The 17,095-nt window shown below is 38.9% G+C and overlaps 1 protein-coding gene across 1 annotated transcript in view; it reads left to right on the top strand.

The window, feature by feature from the left end:
* The window catches only part of PIK3C3 (phosphatidylinositol 3-kinase catalytic subunit type 3), a gene marked incomplete at its 3' end in the record, with an annotated part of 144,730 nt that extends 128,372 nt beyond the window's left edge, over positions 1-16,358 (top strand). The window contains exon 26 of the mRNA XM_080714697.1: positions 16,227-16,358. Within this exon, the coding sequence (XP_080570823.1) occupies positions 16,227-16,358 (132 nt within the window). The remainder of the gene's footprint in view (positions 1-16,226) is intronic.
* Positions 16,359-17,095: the final 737 nt, after the last annotated feature.

Below are 17,095 nucleotides of genomic sequence, written 5' to 3'. Positions count from 1 at the left end.
GGCCAGTGCCGGGACCAGTGAAGTCGGGATCGGAGCCTGCCATGAGGCAAGGCAGGTGCTGGGGCCTCCGATGCTGGGATCAGAGCCTGCCAAGGGGTTAGGCCAGTGTCGGGAACAGTGAGACTGGGATCAGAGCCTGCCACAGGGTAAGGCTGGTGTCGGGACCAGCGAGGCCAAGATCAGAGCCTGTCATGAGGCAAGACCAGTGCTTGGGCCTCCGAGGCCAGGATTGGAGCCTGCCAAGGGGTAAGACTGGTGTCGGGGCCAGCGAGGCTGGGATCAGGGCCTGCTGTGAGGCAAGGCTGGTGCCAGGGCCAAGGAGGCCAGGATTGGAGCCTGCCATGTGGTGAGGCCGGTGCTGGAGTCAGCAAGGCTGGGATTGGTGCGTGCCATTTGGTGAGGCTGTAGCTGGAACCAGCAAGGCCGAGATAAGAGCTAGACTAAAGGCAAAGCCGGTGCTTGGGCCTATGAGGCTGGGATCGGAGCCTGCCATGAAGCAAGGCTGGTACTGGAGCCAGTGAGGCCAGGATCAGAGTCTACCGGGTGGCCAGGCCGGTGGCTAGGCCGGTGCCGGGACCTTCGAGAGTGGGATCGGAACTTGCAAAGCAGCATACACAGAGAAGTATCACAGAAAATTAAAAAATCAGATGCTTTTTCTAATATGCAATACTAGGAAAAAAATGGGCAATAGGAAGGAATCTAGTGGAAGAAGGGGCCCAATGGAGGAGCAATTAAGGTGACCAATCAGAGGGGATGGGATGGGGGAAGATAGAATCTCTTTAAAGCACATGATGTACATAAATGAATATATCAATGTTAAACGCTAAATCAAGCATGGGATTGGGGGAGGGGGAGGGAATAGGATGGGATGGGGATTGGATAAAGGTTGATTGGATGATGTGTACTTGGATATCCTAACAAATCTTGTAATCCATTGTGATGTTTGACTACAATGTACCAATAAAAATATATTTTAAAAAATAATAATAAAAAGAGCCACAGTAGTAATAGCTAAGAAACAATAGCAAGAATAACTTAAACAGTTTATTGAATATTTATTCCAGAAAGTATATAAACTGCCTTCTCTGCATCAGCGTATTGAATTCTCACACCTGTAAAGTAGGTTTATCAGTAGGTAGGTTTATTTTACAGATGAGAACATTGAGACTAAAAAGGTGGCAAAGCCCAGATTCAAACACAAACCTGGAGTTGTAGAATTAGGTACTAATCACTAAATAATATTTTATTGATTATATTTCTAAACTTTATCAACATAAATAGATTTTGCTGTGAGTAGTGAATTTTCAAAATTTATTTATTAAATATTAAAATTACCGTTTGGTCTTTCATTGAACCATAAAAAGAAAAGGAATCATCTGTTCAAAAAGCCAAGAATATTATATAGAAATGAGTCAATGGGAACAATTAATCTGAGATGAATAGGATAACAATAATAAACGTTTTTTCCACATTGGCCAAAATCACTCTGAAATTTTATTGAGACACATGTGCCATCCAATTGCACTGTAGTCAACACGGCTGCACAGTAACTGTTCAAACACAAATAATGCCAGCACTCAGCACATGACGGATGCTTTGAAGTCTAATATTGGAAAGCAGCAGTCCCTGGAATGCTCAATGATTTTCATCTAAAATGCCCTGAAGTTCATATTTTATTCATACAAATTGAGTTGCTTTATCTTCTCTAAGGAAGGGTTTCAAACACTTGAATGTAATACTTGGTAAGGTTTGTAACTGTTTGCTTCATTAACTTTTTAGTAAGGTCAGTTTTATGCTAATTGTTATTTTCTTAGCCTTCTGTGTTATGTTAAACCCTTTTTTGTTGTTGTTGTTCTTTTTTTTTTTTGCGGGTCTGGCGATGGAACCCAGGGGCATCCTACCTCCAAGCTACACCTCCTGCCCTATTTTTTATTCTTTATTTGGAAACCGGGTCTCACTAAGTAGCTGAGGCTGTCCGCAAACCACGATCCTCCCGTCTCAGCCTCCCTAACACTGGAATTACAAGCGTGCGCCACCACGCCCGGCTAAACCCTTTTTTCAAAAGTTTCAAAATGTATAAGGAGTTGAATATTTGGGGACTGGCTCTGCTACATAATGTTACAATTTTTTTTCTTAGACACTTTGAAGTGTTTAAGAAATATGTAAGAGACCATTTGTTCAGTATCTGTTCAGTAGTAGCATTTTCCTGGAGTACAAGCATGCGTATAGACATGTACAGATTTTACTTGCTTCCAGAGCACTTCTAGGTCATTTACGTCTAGGTTGTCAGTATGGATCTTTTAGTCTGACTTTTACCTGATTTTTTAAATTATTATTCTTTATTTTGAAATAAGGTCTCACTGAGTTGCAAGGGACTTCACTAAGTAGATGAGGCTGTCCTCAAACCGTGATCCTCTTGTCTTAGCCTCCCAGATGCTGAAATTACAATTGTGTGTCACCATGTCCAGCGTTACCTGAATATTTTACCTTTATCATCATCATCTTCTTTTGTTCTTTTGGTACTGGGTTTGAACTCAGGGGCATTTTACCTCTGAGCTACACTCTTGGCCCTTTTATTTTTTGTTTTTGAAATGGTCTGGCTAGGTATAGTCTCAGTTGTTGCTGAGGCTGTCCTCAAACCTGCAATCCTTCTGTCTTAGCCTCCCATGTCCCACAGCTGACCTTTATCATCTTCTCACCATCTTCAAAAAGAACCTTCCTTGTAGTTCTGATGATCCACGATCTGATGACAGTTCTGTATACCTGGAAAGCTCCACAGCCTCCTCATGTTCACTATACCTTTGTTCTTTGCTTAGTATGAGTTTTCCACCCATTCATCCACAAAGTGAGTATGTGTGTATATTATATGTATTATGCTTCTTTCTCTGTACACTGGTTTGATCCTCAGTGTTTTGTCTGGTACATATAGATACCAAATAACTTTTGTGGTTTTATGAGTGCCAAGGGCCATTGCTTTAAGAGGTTTATTTTCTCCGATACTGCTTTTAATGAAAATACTTAAATTGCTTTTGAAATTGTAAATTACATTTATGTTATTACCAATAAAAATTAAAATTACCATATTCTTTCTAGGTCATAGGAGGAACTCTAGACAAAGGGAAAACCATAGATGAGCAAATTAGGTGGTCTAAGTAAGAGTGATGGGAGAGAGGAAGAGGGAAATTTCCTAATGTACAGGATGTACATTCATAAATATATCAAACTTAATCACTAAGCCAGAGAAGGAGGGAACGGGGTAAGAATTGGGGAAGGGCTAAATGAATGATATGTGCATGTATGCCTCTGCCATCCTGTACTACATTAAGATATTTGATTACAATGTACGGGGGGGGGGGGGGTTGCTACTTTAAATTGTATCAGAATTGCCATCCTTGGTGCCACAGACCTGTAATCCCAGTACTTGGGAGGCTGACATAGAAGGATCATAGGTTCAAGGCCAGCCTCAACAATTTAGTGAGACCTTGTTTCAAAATAAAAAATAAAATAGGGCTGGGCGTGTAGCTCAGAGGTACAATGCTCTTGAGTTTAATCTCCAGTATCACTTAAAAAAAAAAAAAGTAGCTGTGCCAGATTGAAACCAGTCAACATCTTGGCAGTTTCATATTTTCACATGTACTCAGGTATGTGCACATAGATAGCAAGGTTTTTTTTCCTTCACTTTTTTTGAGAGGAATAATGAGGTAAAGTTCATAGAAACAACTAAAGGGAAAACAGGGTGTGGATGACTCACTGTTTATGTACCCACACCAAGAAATCTGGCTTTCTTTTATTTCTGCTTGATATTTAATATTGAGTATCATTACTGTCTTAGCCCCAGAATGGCTATTCTGGGCTTTTATTTTTCTACTTCTTCTTTTAGGACTGCTCCTTTGATTTGAGTTCCAAACCATTTGTACAATGAAGTCGCTATATTCTGGAATAAGCTACAGGTTTCCAGAGCCTCTCCAAAAATGTGACAGCAAGAATTAAGCACTCTGCTCATACTGTTAATTAATCATCCCACATGGATTCATTAGAATACTTTTCTTCCAGGTGGGCACCGTGGTGCTCACCTGTAATCCCATTTCTTGAGAGGCTAAGACAGAAGGATCACAAGTTCGAGGCCAGGCTCAGAACTTAGTGTTACCCTGTTTCAAAATAAAAAATAAATAAAAGGGATGTGGTTGTAGCTGAGAGAACACCGCTGGGTTTACTCCCCAGTACCACAAAGGAAAAGGTCATAAACACAGGGAAAAAAGGAATATTTCTAGTGCTAGATGAGGTTTTATATATTTTTTCCTATGTAGTGACTGGGTTATTTTGAGCATACACTCATCAAACACCTCTATTTTCTCACATAAACTGACTTTTAAGCCCAGTGTCAGAAATCCTATATAGGTGTCCATCACAATCCTCTTTGGTGGCATTTGGCAAAGTGATCCATTCACTTTTTTACTTAATAGGAGCCTTTTTGAAATGATACACTATTTTTTATCCTTCTTTACGAATAACAAAGTAAATTATTTTCTGTTTTTGTAGTACTGGAGAAAATGAGACTGGAATTGGCCCATCAAGATGTTTGGCTCAGTAAGAAAGCCACATCCGAAGCAACCGGTGTAGAATGAAGACTTCAAAACAACAGACGAGGAAGAGAAAACTTCTTGAGTGTTACATGACTCCTGGATTCCATTTCCTTGGATGCCATTGCTTAAATATGACCTGAGAGGAATTGTTCAAATATTGTACATACCTGTTTTCTAATGTATACTTTGTTAATAACAAGTGGGAAGGTTGTTTCAGGATCATGTACATATGAAACTTATGGAGGATCTTTATACTGAAGTAGTAAAATATTTTTGTCTTTTGAGTTTAAAATGTCACTTTTTTCCCCCATGTTTTGACAGCAGGACAGAAGTTATATGAATTTGGATTAATTTCTCAGTCTAAAAGTTGTGTTTTCCTCTTCTTTCCTCTTTCTCTTCCTTCCTCCCATTTTTGTTCACTTAGTTTCCCAATGCATATATAAAGTTACTGAAAATTTTACTTATTTTACATATTATAGTTCATTCTTTTAAGGTGAACATTTGTTTTTAGAAAGCCTTTTTCCATGGGGGGAGGGCATCAGCCCCCAGTGGTGCTGACAGTGTGTGAGTCCTGCCAGTGCCCAGCCCTGCAGGCCCCTGCTGTAGCAGCGCTGGGCAGCTTCCAGGGGGCTGCTGAGGTGCAAGGAGACCCAGGAGGGAGCAGCTGCATTCCATTCACAGCCAGAGAAGAGAGAGTGCCCAGTTAGAGGTGTGGGGGGAAATATTTACAGTTCAAAATGATGGTCATTTACTCTTCTAAATATTACGTGTGTACAATTTTTTTACATTGCAATTTACAATTTTCCTAAATTGTAAGTATGTAAAGTACAATATGAAGTAATAGATATCTGGATATCTGGCCAAAAAATAATATGACTCCAGATTTTAGATTAAGCATAAGGTATTTTTGTATACTTACATGACAATGTGAATTATCCCTATGCAATAAATTCTTTATTGACGTAAACTGAGTTTTCAGAGCTTTTTGAAATAGCTCACCTAGACCTGTTATGCTACGTGTGTGTGTGTGTGTGTGTGTGTGTGTGTGTGTGTGTGTGTGTGTGTACTTTCTGATTTAAGTAAAGTACTTACTGATATTTTTGCATGTGTGATAATATGGATTGAACCCAGGGGCATTCTGCCCTTAAGATACACAGCCAGCCCTTTTTTTGTTTTGGAACAAGGTCTCACTAGGTTACTGAGAGTCTTACTACAGTGTTGTGTCTGGTCTGTAACTTGCCGTCTTCTTCTCTCAGCCTAAGTACAGGGATTTGACTTTTGAGACTAAGTCTCATTAATCTATCTGGCATTTTTGCCTCATGGAATTTTGGAGAAAAGGAACATTATATGAATTAAATGAGCAACACAGTAATGTTTGCAAATTATAGAACTTTGTCTTGGAAGAAAAAGAATAGTTCATTTTTTGGTGCTAAAATATTAAATATTGTGTGGCAGGAGAGATGAAGATTAAGTTTTGTCATAGTTTTTGAGATGTAATTATTTGTCACAAACTTCTTTGAGCTTGCTTTTACAGAGTGGGGTTACCATCTGGAAAGCAGGCATATAATTAAGAGCATCCTAGAGGCATAGAGAATATGATTTGTATAAAACATACATGCAAATTAGAAAAATGATAAAGATGAAAAACTTTTAAATCATCTGAAAAGAATTTTTACTTAAACTAGTTGACAGATTCCATCCTCTAATTTGCTTTTTATTTTCTTTTTGTATTTGTTGTGTGTGTGTGTGTGTGTGTGTGTGTGTGTGTGAGAGAGAGAGAGAGAGAGAGAGAGAGAGAGAGAGAGAGAGAGAGAGAGAGAGAGGGAAAGTAAACCCCTACATACTTATTTTTCTGGTTTTATTTCTATTGATATCTTCAAAAGTATTCTCTCAATGGTTCTATTGAAAATTACTTCTGTGCCTTCAGAACTTCTGGACTTATGTAGTAAAATTGAGTGTTAATATACTTTAATGTCCTGTTTCAGGTGATGGCTAACTTTCTTAAAGGGCCAACATAGTAAATATCCAGCTTTGGAAAGCATATGGTCTCAGTAGGAGCAACTCAGCTCTGCTGTTATGATGGAAACACAACCATAGACAATATGTAAACAAGTGGGCAGGCCAGAAAGACTCTGGTTGTAAGTTGCTGGCACTGTTTTAATTCACTTTTAGGCAAAATTATATCGTTTTACTAAAACTCTACAACAGTTTACATAGAGAGTAGTAGCATGTTTCTGGTAGGCCTCAATAAATTGTTACATTACTCTGAAATTCCATAATAGCAAACGCTGGCAATAAGAAAGTCAAGCTGATATGAGTAACTATGCAGTTCTAATAAGAAAATGAGCAATTTGAATACCATATCTCCAGTACGTAATGGTGAACCAAGGAAAGGATGATTGCAGTATACCCTTTTACTCTAAAAGAGAAGAATAGGAATCACAGAAATAACTGATCCCCCAAATTTGAATTCTTACCTAGCAAATGTTGCCAGCCAGCACCCCTCCCCCACTCTGGAACTAGGGAATGTTATTTGCTTAGATCTGATTCTGGTTCTGCTTTCTAGGATGATTCCTTGTCCATATTGTTGTAAGCATAAAAACAGATTGATGAGTCTCTTATAAGAACTCACCAACCACAGCCACCATGGATTCATCTCAGAGATGCTTCTTCCTTATTCAACACCTGTCATCCTAGAAAGTGCCATCCTCCTATAATTCTTGATCAAAATTATCCTTTTTTTTGGGGGGGGGTACCGAGGATGGAACCCAGGGGCCTTCTACCTCGGGGTTACACTCCCAGACCTATTTTAAATTTTATTTGGAAACAGGGTCTCTTAAACCAGCTGAGGCTAGCTTCGGACCTGTGCGATCCTCCTGTCACAGCCTTCCAAGTGCGGGGATTACAAGCATGCGCCACCACACCTGGCCAAAATTATCCTTTTAAGTCTAACTAAAATATCTGGGTTTGGTACTTTGTAAAAAGCTTAATATAAACTTAGCATACACTATTGTAATTCTACTTTACCCACAAGAATTGAAAGCATGCCCACATAAAAACTTGGAGATACATTCTCTTATCATGATCATTAATACTCCTAAAAAGTGGTACAACTCAAAACCTAATGGTGAGTGATTAAAGCTTAATACAGCCCGGCGTGGTGGTGCACATTTGTAATCCCAGCATTCGGGAGGCAGAGACTGAAGGATCGGGGTTCTCAGGCAGCCTCAGCTACTTAGGGATGCCCTTTGCAACTCAGTGAGACCCTTTTTCAAACAACAAAAAGACTGGAAAAAAAAAAATAGGACTGAAGGTGTAGCTTGAAGGTACTGGGCTCTATCCCCAGTACTGCAAAAAAAAAAAAAAATTAATACAACTCATTCATAACATTTATACAACAGGAACAACCCACCGATCTTACCTGGACACACTTCAAAAATACTGTTAATAATTTAGACCCCAACCCAAAAGGCTACATAATTGTAAGTCTCTTTTCAAGATTGCCATTCTGGGTATAAAAGAGATTACAGGTTGCATGAGGCTTAGGGTAGGAATGAGACTGAAAGGGGTGTTAAGAGAACTTTAGGTGGTAATGGAAATGCTCCAGAAATGGCCTTGAGTGGCAGTTGCACAAATCAAAGTTAATTAAAAGTCATGGAATTGTGTTCTTACAATAGGTGTGTGTGAGCACTTAGGTTATACTTAAATAATACCTGTTTAAATAAAGGAAATAAATTTTAATCCAGCAAAAGACAGGCAGATGTGTCAGGAGAATGTGCAGGCCCCACCTCCATCCCAGGCAGGTCCTGAAAGGTCCTGAAAGGAATCCACAAAACAACCAGGACCCAGCTATGGACTTTAGTAGACACCAAGTTCAAGAATAGTTGACTGATGTCAGAGCCCAATATCAAGTTCAGTTGCTAAGAGGACCCAGAGTCTGGAAAGAAAGTAGTGCCCTATTCACAAAGGCCAAGATATGGAACCAGCCTCGGTGTACATCAACATATGGATGGATAAAAACATGTGGTACATATACACAATGGAGTTTTACTCAGCCATAAAGAAAAACAAAAATATGTATGAGAGAGACCAGTAGAGAAGTTGAAGGAGATGGGGGAAGGTGGAGGGAAGGTTTGGGCTTCAAAGGAAACAAACCAAATAATGTTATATGCATATGTTTAAATTGTCACTGAGAATCTATCATGTACAGGTGCAACGCAACAAAATTATTATTATTTTTTTGCATGTGTGATACTGGGGATTGAGCCCAGGAGTGCTCTACCACAAAAGCTACCCCCAACTTTATTTATTTATTTATTTATCTATTTATTTATTTATTTATTTTAGAACCGGTCTCACAAAGTTGCTAAAGCTGGCTTCAAACTTGAGATCCTCCTGGCTCAGCCTCCAAAATACTGGGATTACAGGTGTTCACCAAAGCCAGCTATAAAACACATCATTTTAAAACTCTGTCTTCGCCGGGCGTGGTGGCGCACGCTTGTAATCCCCGCGCTTGGGAGGCAGAGACAGGAGGACCGCGCGGGTTCGAAGCCAGCCGCGCGCGCTGGCTTAGGAGACCCTGTTTCCAAATAAAAATGTAAAAATAGGTCTGGGAGTGTAGCCTGGAGGTAGAAGGGCTTCCAGGAACCCCAGCACCACAAAAAAAAAAAAAAAAAAAAAAAAAACAAACAAACAAAAAAAAAACTCTGTCTTCCTGAGTTCCCATTTAATAGGAACAGATACAACAGATATAATGAAATGAGTATACTATAGGAATTTAATGACTAAGCAGTTAATCAATTGGAGAAGAACATGGAAAGTACTGCAGTTAAAAGCAATGACTCTGGGATCAGAATGTAGGGCATATTCTAGTAATACAATTAAGCTGTGCAATCCCTTCTATACACTGAGATACAAATAAAACATTTTTGCTTGATTGTTGTTTTCTTTTTGCTTGTTTGTTTTGTTTTTAATTATGAGAAAAAAAAGTATGGTGCCTTACTTAAACCTTAATAAAATGTGAAATGTAAAGTTACCAATTCAGAAAACTTTTGTGATTGGAAAATAGAGCATGAGGCAGAAAAACAATGAGCAAGGCTTAAAAGAAAAAGAAGATTCCAAAGAGATAGCTGAGGCAAAGTTTAAAGAAATGGAAAAGTTAGGAAATTTTGTTGAGGAAGCTAAAGAAAATGCCGGTCGGTAAAAAAATTACAGAATTTGACTTTCTTATAGAATGTTCCTTTGGTCCTGTGACTAAGAAGCATGATGAACTTGTACTAACATACTTGGAAGATGTTGAGCTGAAGTTCTCAGCTCCTGTGTTACATGTTTGAGTTTCAAGTCAGACCCAATGAATATTTTAACATAAGTGCTAACAAAGACATAAAATCTTGACCAGAATTTAAATCACATCCTTACCTTACTCAAGTCTTTGTTATGTAGAATGCTAAGTAAATGGAAACAAAGGAAAGAGTATCATGGTGAAAACCATTTTGAAGAAATGTGGTGGAAATAAAAAACCTAAAGTAACTGAAGTAGTGGCCATGACTTGTTCACTAATTTTCTCAGTCTCAATTTTTGAACAAGGACACCTGAGTTCAAAGGGAAGGCTGTCCTTGCCTCATGAGGACTTTAATTCCTATTATGTGTGAGAGTGTAATCACCAAATCAGTATTTTACCTTTGACAAGAGAAGTTTCTCACATTTCTCAAGAATGTGATCAAATGAGAAAACACTTGTTGAAAATAGATGAGAAAATTACAAAATTTCTTTAAAAATGTGAAGAGCATTTGGCCTAAAGTCCTAAACTAAAAGCTATAATGTATAACCTTACAGTTTAAAGCTGACAGCTAGAGTCTAGAGTCCTGTGCGTACGTTTGTTTGTTTGTGAAGATAGTTTTAAATATGCCAAAAAGTTCAAATTTATTTATTCATCTCCTAATCTTCGTGTGTGTGTGTGTGTGTGTGTGTGTGTGTGTGTGTGTGTGTTATCAGGGATTGAACGTAAGAGTGTTCTACCTCTGAGCTACACTTCCAGCCCTATTTTATTGTTTATCCTGAAAGAGGATCTTGCTAAGTTTTTGAGGATCTCACTAACTTGCTGTCTGGCCTCAAACCTGCAACCCTTCCATTTCAGCCTTCCAAGTATGGGGATTACAGGCATGTGCCACTATGCCCAGCCATCTCCTATGTTTTAATAATTTTATTTTCTGCAAAGTATGGACAATGCAGTAAATTATGTAAAGCAGACTAGTTTGTTCCTACATGTTAGTTTGCATGCAGTACTTTATTTTTTTTAGAAAGGACTCACTATAATTATCCAGCCATGCTAACTGTACAAATTAATAGATCTCACAGTGACATTTCCACACATGATTGTATCCACCCTCCCTACTACACTTTTTCCTGTTCTCTTTCCCACCTTTTTCATTCTCTAGTAGTCCACTGATGCACTTTTTCTTCTATTTTGGCAGTCCTGGAAAACAAACCCAAGTCTTCATCATGCTAGTCAAACATTCTAGTTTTGAGCTACAATACCAATCCTTTTATAAATTTTATTTTGAGAGTGTCCCTAAGTTGTTCAATAAGACTTGAACTTGGGATAATCCTGCTTCAGCCTCTTGAGTCAAATGGATTGCAGGCATATGCCATCATATCTGACTCAGTTGAAGTATCTTTGACAAGTACCTCCAACTACAGCTGCTAAGAGTATTTGAATTATTATTTATACACATATTTATATATGTTTATGTTTGCATAAATAGTTTGTTTGGGGTCCATTGAAGATCTTTTTGCTGGAGCTAAAATTATCTTTATTTTGCTAAAGGAATATAGTGACATTAAACTATAAGGTAGTTTGCTTTTTTAATTTGCCAAATCAATTACTTGCTCGCATTAAAGTAACAGTTCATGTTAACTTTGTTTTTTAGTCTTTTAATGTGACAGTAATCTAAAATTAAACTGTCATTGTGAGGTATTTACTATGATAGTATTAATGTAATATTCTAAAATATTTGTATAATATACAATGTAAGGTGCATAAACACATTTTCTTTAGGATGTAGCCCATCTTATATTTCATTGAAATGTTCATTTTGTATTTTTAAATACCATTCAGTTAACTTTGTTTATATTCTTTTATTGCTCTGAAATGTCAAAGTAAAATGAAGAGGAAGAAGTATCCTTCCTGTGAGAGATGTGTTATAGCAGTTGAATTAAATAGACAACTTTTAACTTGTCACTGTAGGAATAAGAATAGCATGTATAATTAACATATGAAAAATTGTCTACATTACTATTGTTCCACAAATAATTTGCATGAGTAGAAGTAACATTTGACATACTTTTGTTGTCTCTTCCCCAGTAGAAGCGCAAATAATAGTAAAATTATCAAAAGAAAGTGATAAGAACATTTAAACTGGTCTACACAAAATCTGTAACCAAATGTTTATAGTAGCACTACTTCTAATAACCAAAGAGTGGAAATAACCCAAATGTCCACCAATTATACATAATACAATGGAAATTATTTAATAAAAAGTACCAAGTTTTGTCCTTTAGAGTGAATGAAATCTGAAAACACGGTAAGTGAAAGAAGCTACAAAAGACCATGTTTTTCAAGATACTATTGATATCAAATGTCCAGAGTAGAAAATTGATAGAGAGCATACCTATAATCCCAGTGCTTGAAATGCTGAGACAGGAGGATAGCCGGTTTGAGGTCAGCCTCAGCAACTTAGTGAGACCTTCAGCAACTTAGCAAGCCTTGTTTCAAAATAAGAAATAAAAAGGGTTGGGTGTGTAATGCAGAGGTAGGATGTTCCTGAGTTCAATCCCCAGTACCACAAACAAACAAACCAAAGTAATAATTCTCAAAGGTTGGGGATGAGAAAGGAAAGGGAATGAATGCTAGTGTATATGGAATTTCCTTTTGTGGTGATGAAAATATGTCAAAGTACAGTTGTGATTATGGTTGCACAACTCTGTTATGTGATTTATATTTTAGTAAAGCCATTACTTAAAAAATTGATAAGATAACCTAGGGAGAAAGGGTTTCAAAAAATAAAAGGAGGTACATAAGTCTAATATGTGAGAAACTGGACTTCCGGGAAGATGGCGACCGAGAAAAGCGGGGCTTAAGAGCCCCGCTAACAACCAATCTCCATTACCACAAAATCAGCGCCTTTCATAGCCAGAAAACACCATCACCAGAAAAAAAAAAAAAATCACCAGGCTCCAGAGAGAAAGCGGACTGAGAATAGAGCTAAGAGCCACAGAGGAGATAACCAGCCTTACGCCCGAGGATGCGGCAGCAGCGCCATACTGCCGGCGGCAGCGGCAAGTTCACTGGACGGCTACAGCAAGCTGAGCTGAGCCGCTGCAGAACAGCCAGGCGGGATTTTTCAGCGCAGGGAGCATCTAAAGCTCCCAGTGGCTGAGCTCAGCACATGCTGCAGGGACTCAGAGTGGAACTCAAAACCAGAGAAGAAAAAATACGGCAGCCTCACGGCCGAGGGCATAGCAGCGGCGCCATATTGCCACCGGCAGCAGCAGTGAATTCACCGAGTCCAGTACAGCTACATCTGTGAACTCAAGAACAGTGAGTCAAATTGCGGGCCACAGAGGAGAAATCCCAGTACTGTACTCCATGGGACTTGACCCAGTGGGGGAGGGGCGGTGGCAGAGATATCACACCATAGGAGAACGTGCAACCTGGCACCCCCCATAGTTTAAAGCAGCCTATATCGACTCCCTGGGTCGGAGACTCTGTGATACAACCCAGTAAAGGAGTAGTGGGGTCTGAAATACTACAGACTCGAGATCCAGAGCACCTTAAGTGAAGTCATAGTGACCCAAAGGAAGAACCCAGAGAAAGCACAAACTTCCGAAATCCTGGGAAAGAGGAAAAACACTGGAGCAATGAATGCCCACAACCCCACAACATCAGAACCCGATAAAACAGAAAATCAGAGATTTCTAGAAGATCAAATCAGGAAAATAACTGTAGAAATAATAGAGGTGCTTCGAAAAGAATTCAGAGAGAGCCAAAAAGAGATAAAGGATGCAATTAATGAAATAAAGCCCTCAATTCAAAGCACAAACAACCGATTAGACCACATGGAGAACAGAATCTCGCTCTTAGAAGATGATCATTCCAAAAATGAACTCATAGTTTCTAATCTAGAAAAAAATATCCAACAGCAGGAATCTGACAATGAAGAAATATGGGCCCATTTTAAGAGAGCTAACCTAAGAATAATTGGAATACAGGAGGGAAAAGAAAGTGAAACCAAAGGGATCAACAATCTCTTCAAGGAAGTAATAGCAGAAAAATTTCCAAACATAGAGCAAGAGGTTGATACACAGATCCAGGAAACTTATAGAACTCCCTTTAGACAGGATTGGAGAAGAGGATCCCCACGCCACATAATTGTCAAAATGACCAATGTGGAAGCTAAGCAGAGAATCTTAAAGGCAACAAAAGCAAAGGGCCAAGTGACATTCAGAGGCAAACCAATCAGAATCACTCCAGACTTCCCAAACCAAGTCATGAGAGCCAGAAGGGCTTGGAGTAACATATTCCAAACTCTGAAAGAAAACAACTTCCAGCCAAAAATTTTCTACCCAGCAAAACTTTCTATCAAATTAGATGGAGAAATAAGAAGCTTCCATGACAAACAGAAACTGAAGGAATTTGTCTTCAAAACCAGCGCTAGAGAAACTACTCAAAGAGATTAACTACAAAGAAGAAAAAGGTAACACACACCTGAGGTACTGAAGATAGCAATTAGAAAACTTATCTGGCTACTACAGGAACAGATAACTTAGGGGACAGTGAGTAAAGGATATTATTAGGTAAAAGGAATATTTATTTTTAGTACTGATGATTGAACTCAAAGATGCTCTACCTCTGAGCTGTACCCCAACCCTTTTTTTTGTATTTAATTTTGAAACTGGGTTTTTCTAAACTGATGAGACTGGCCTCCAACCAGTGATTCTTCTAAGTCTTCCAAGTACTAGGATTGTAGGCATGTACCACCCAGTTAAAGGGAGTATTTATTTTAAATGTAGAAGATACTAGAGACATAGATGGTGATGCTTAACCAAACAACTCAAGAAGGGCTGTAAATAAAGGAGGGAAATCTCCATGAAAGTAAAAATGTGTGGCATGCCAAAGGAAGGGATAAGTGACTTTAGATTAAAAAAACCTGAATTTTTCTTTGTAATAAGGCCATTGAGCAAGGGTCCCTTTTCCTGTGGCGTACAAGTTGTTTAGGGGAAGGAGACACAGGTTCTTTCAGATTGACACGTGGGAAACTCCAAAAGCTTCCTTGACTAAATATTCCTTATTTTGCAGACTTTTTAAGTATTCCTCCAATCCTCCCATAGTCTGAATGTTTACCTGAAGTGGTTGGTACTCTTCAGTATTTCAGCCAGTAGATAACAGCCTCCCTCAAGGACCCAGCCAAACCAGCTTCTTGGCACACACACATAATTGAACTTAGCAATAACACGACATTCTTCAGGTCACTTTTCTCATGGCCTTATTTTGCAATCCACTCCCTCCCACTCAGGTGAGAAAAAAAAGAGTTGGGAATGTATTCACACACACATTACTCTTGTTTCTATATTCTAAATATCCATTGAACTTCAAAAATATATTCATATTATGCATTGTGAGAGGAGGGTTATGATGGAAAGGACAAACCCTATGACCTCCACCCTGCTCACTATTTTCTTATAGTTCACAGACTTCCCACTTTTGTATATTCTGCTTAGTGGAGAATATTTACAATTAAAAATGAATGTTGCCTTTTAAATATAACAAGTTCTAAAGGAATGTCTAGAGATGGTATAGAACTTATCTCTACCATATTAGTGGGATTTTAAATATTTAAAAATAAGCTACTGGGAGAAAAAAAAAAAGACAGCCATTTGAATCACTGATTTCTACATGCCTGAAGCATGTTCCTGGTCTTCTGAGTTACATCAAGCAATAACTTGCTCCTTTTTGGCTGGAGCTAACTTGAATTGGTTTTGTACTGTTAATTACCTCCAGCAAATTGGGAAACTGGAACCAGACCAGGTAAAAGCCTCAAGATAAAACTCAAACACTGGACAATAATCTCCCAATTATTAGATGTGACCTTAGTTATTTCCTGAGCACTTCTTACCATGAAGCATGCCAACTTAGGGTAGTTAATAAAAAATGGAGCCGGGCATAGTGGTGCACACTTGTAATCCCAGAATTTGGGAGGCGGAGACAGGAGGATGCTGGTTTGTGGCCAGCCTCAGCTACTTAATAAGGCTTTTGACAACTCAGTGAGACCCTGTTTCAAAATAAATAAAAAATAGAGCTGGGGTTGTAGCTCAGAGGAAGAATGCCCCTGGGTTCCATCCCGAAGAATGAAAAATGAAGTAACAGCAAATTAGAATCTATGTTTAAGACTAACATCAAGTTGCATTGTACATGGACAAAAATCAGTATCAACTGGAAGTCTGGGGAGGCCCCCTTAGAGAAGGTGGGAGCCCGATGGGACATTGAGGTTCTATGTACTTGGAACTAAAAGCAATTTGTTTGAAGTGAAGATTTGGTGAAAAATCTCTTCAGCCAAGAATTTCTCCTGTTGGTGTTATGTCCAGTTCGAGGAGTCCCCAAAGACCACCAGGAGACTGACACCTTATGCAAAAGCAAAGAGCCTTTATTCAGGCTTAAGTTCAGACTCTCAGACTTTACCGATACAGCAGATTCATACTGAGAGTCTTCAGCAGTAGAGACGAAGCTTTTAGGGTTGTTAGCGTAGGAGTGGGGGGACTAGATACATCTGAAAAAAGTTGGTCTGGCGCAAGGAGTTTGGTCCATACTGATCACATCAGCTTGAACTTTTCAATCTCAGGTTTTTGGGTCTTGTCAGTATTCAGCTGGGCTAACAGTCAATTCTTAGCTGACCAAGGTCACCTGGCTGCAGCTCTTTTGCTGACAGCTTTAGAGACAGAAGGATTTTGTTCTGCCTAAGTCTTATTAACAATTCAGGGTTCTTCATTCCCCCTTCTCTTGTACAAGGCCCAATCATGGCTCTTGGATATCAAACATCTCTAGGGGTTTGTATTGTGACCTCAGAACCAATACTGCAGTGAGTGTGGTCAGGATCACAATGCAGGGTCCTTTCCAACGCAGCTCAAGGGTTTCTCGGTGATGTCTGCATATGAAGACCCAGTCTCCTGGCCAATATTAGTAGCTAAGAAACTATTAATAATTGACAAATTAGAAGAACATTAAAATGAGTTCTCCTTAATTGTTTTGCTGAACAAAACGACTTCCCCATCCTCAGAGTAAAAAGAGTGGGATTATTGCCTATTTTAATACCTAGCTCAAATGAAAACCATACTACACACATAATGCTGACAATCCAATCAGTTTTATATATAGGGTACCCCTGGCTGGTAGCTAGAGCTAGCTCACACAGCAAGTTTGAATATTCCAACTTCAAACGCAGGGAGTAATCAGTGGG

This window comes from Muscardinus avellanarius, assembly GCF_963383645.1.
Source record: "Muscardinus avellanarius genome assembly, chromosome: 17".
Taxonomy (NCBI): domain Eukaryota; kingdom Metazoa; phylum Chordata; class Mammalia; order Rodentia; family Gliridae; genus Muscardinus; species Muscardinus avellanarius.
The sequence above is the reverse complement of the archived record's forward strand: the minus strand, read 5'-3'. Positions and strand labels throughout refer to the sequence as shown.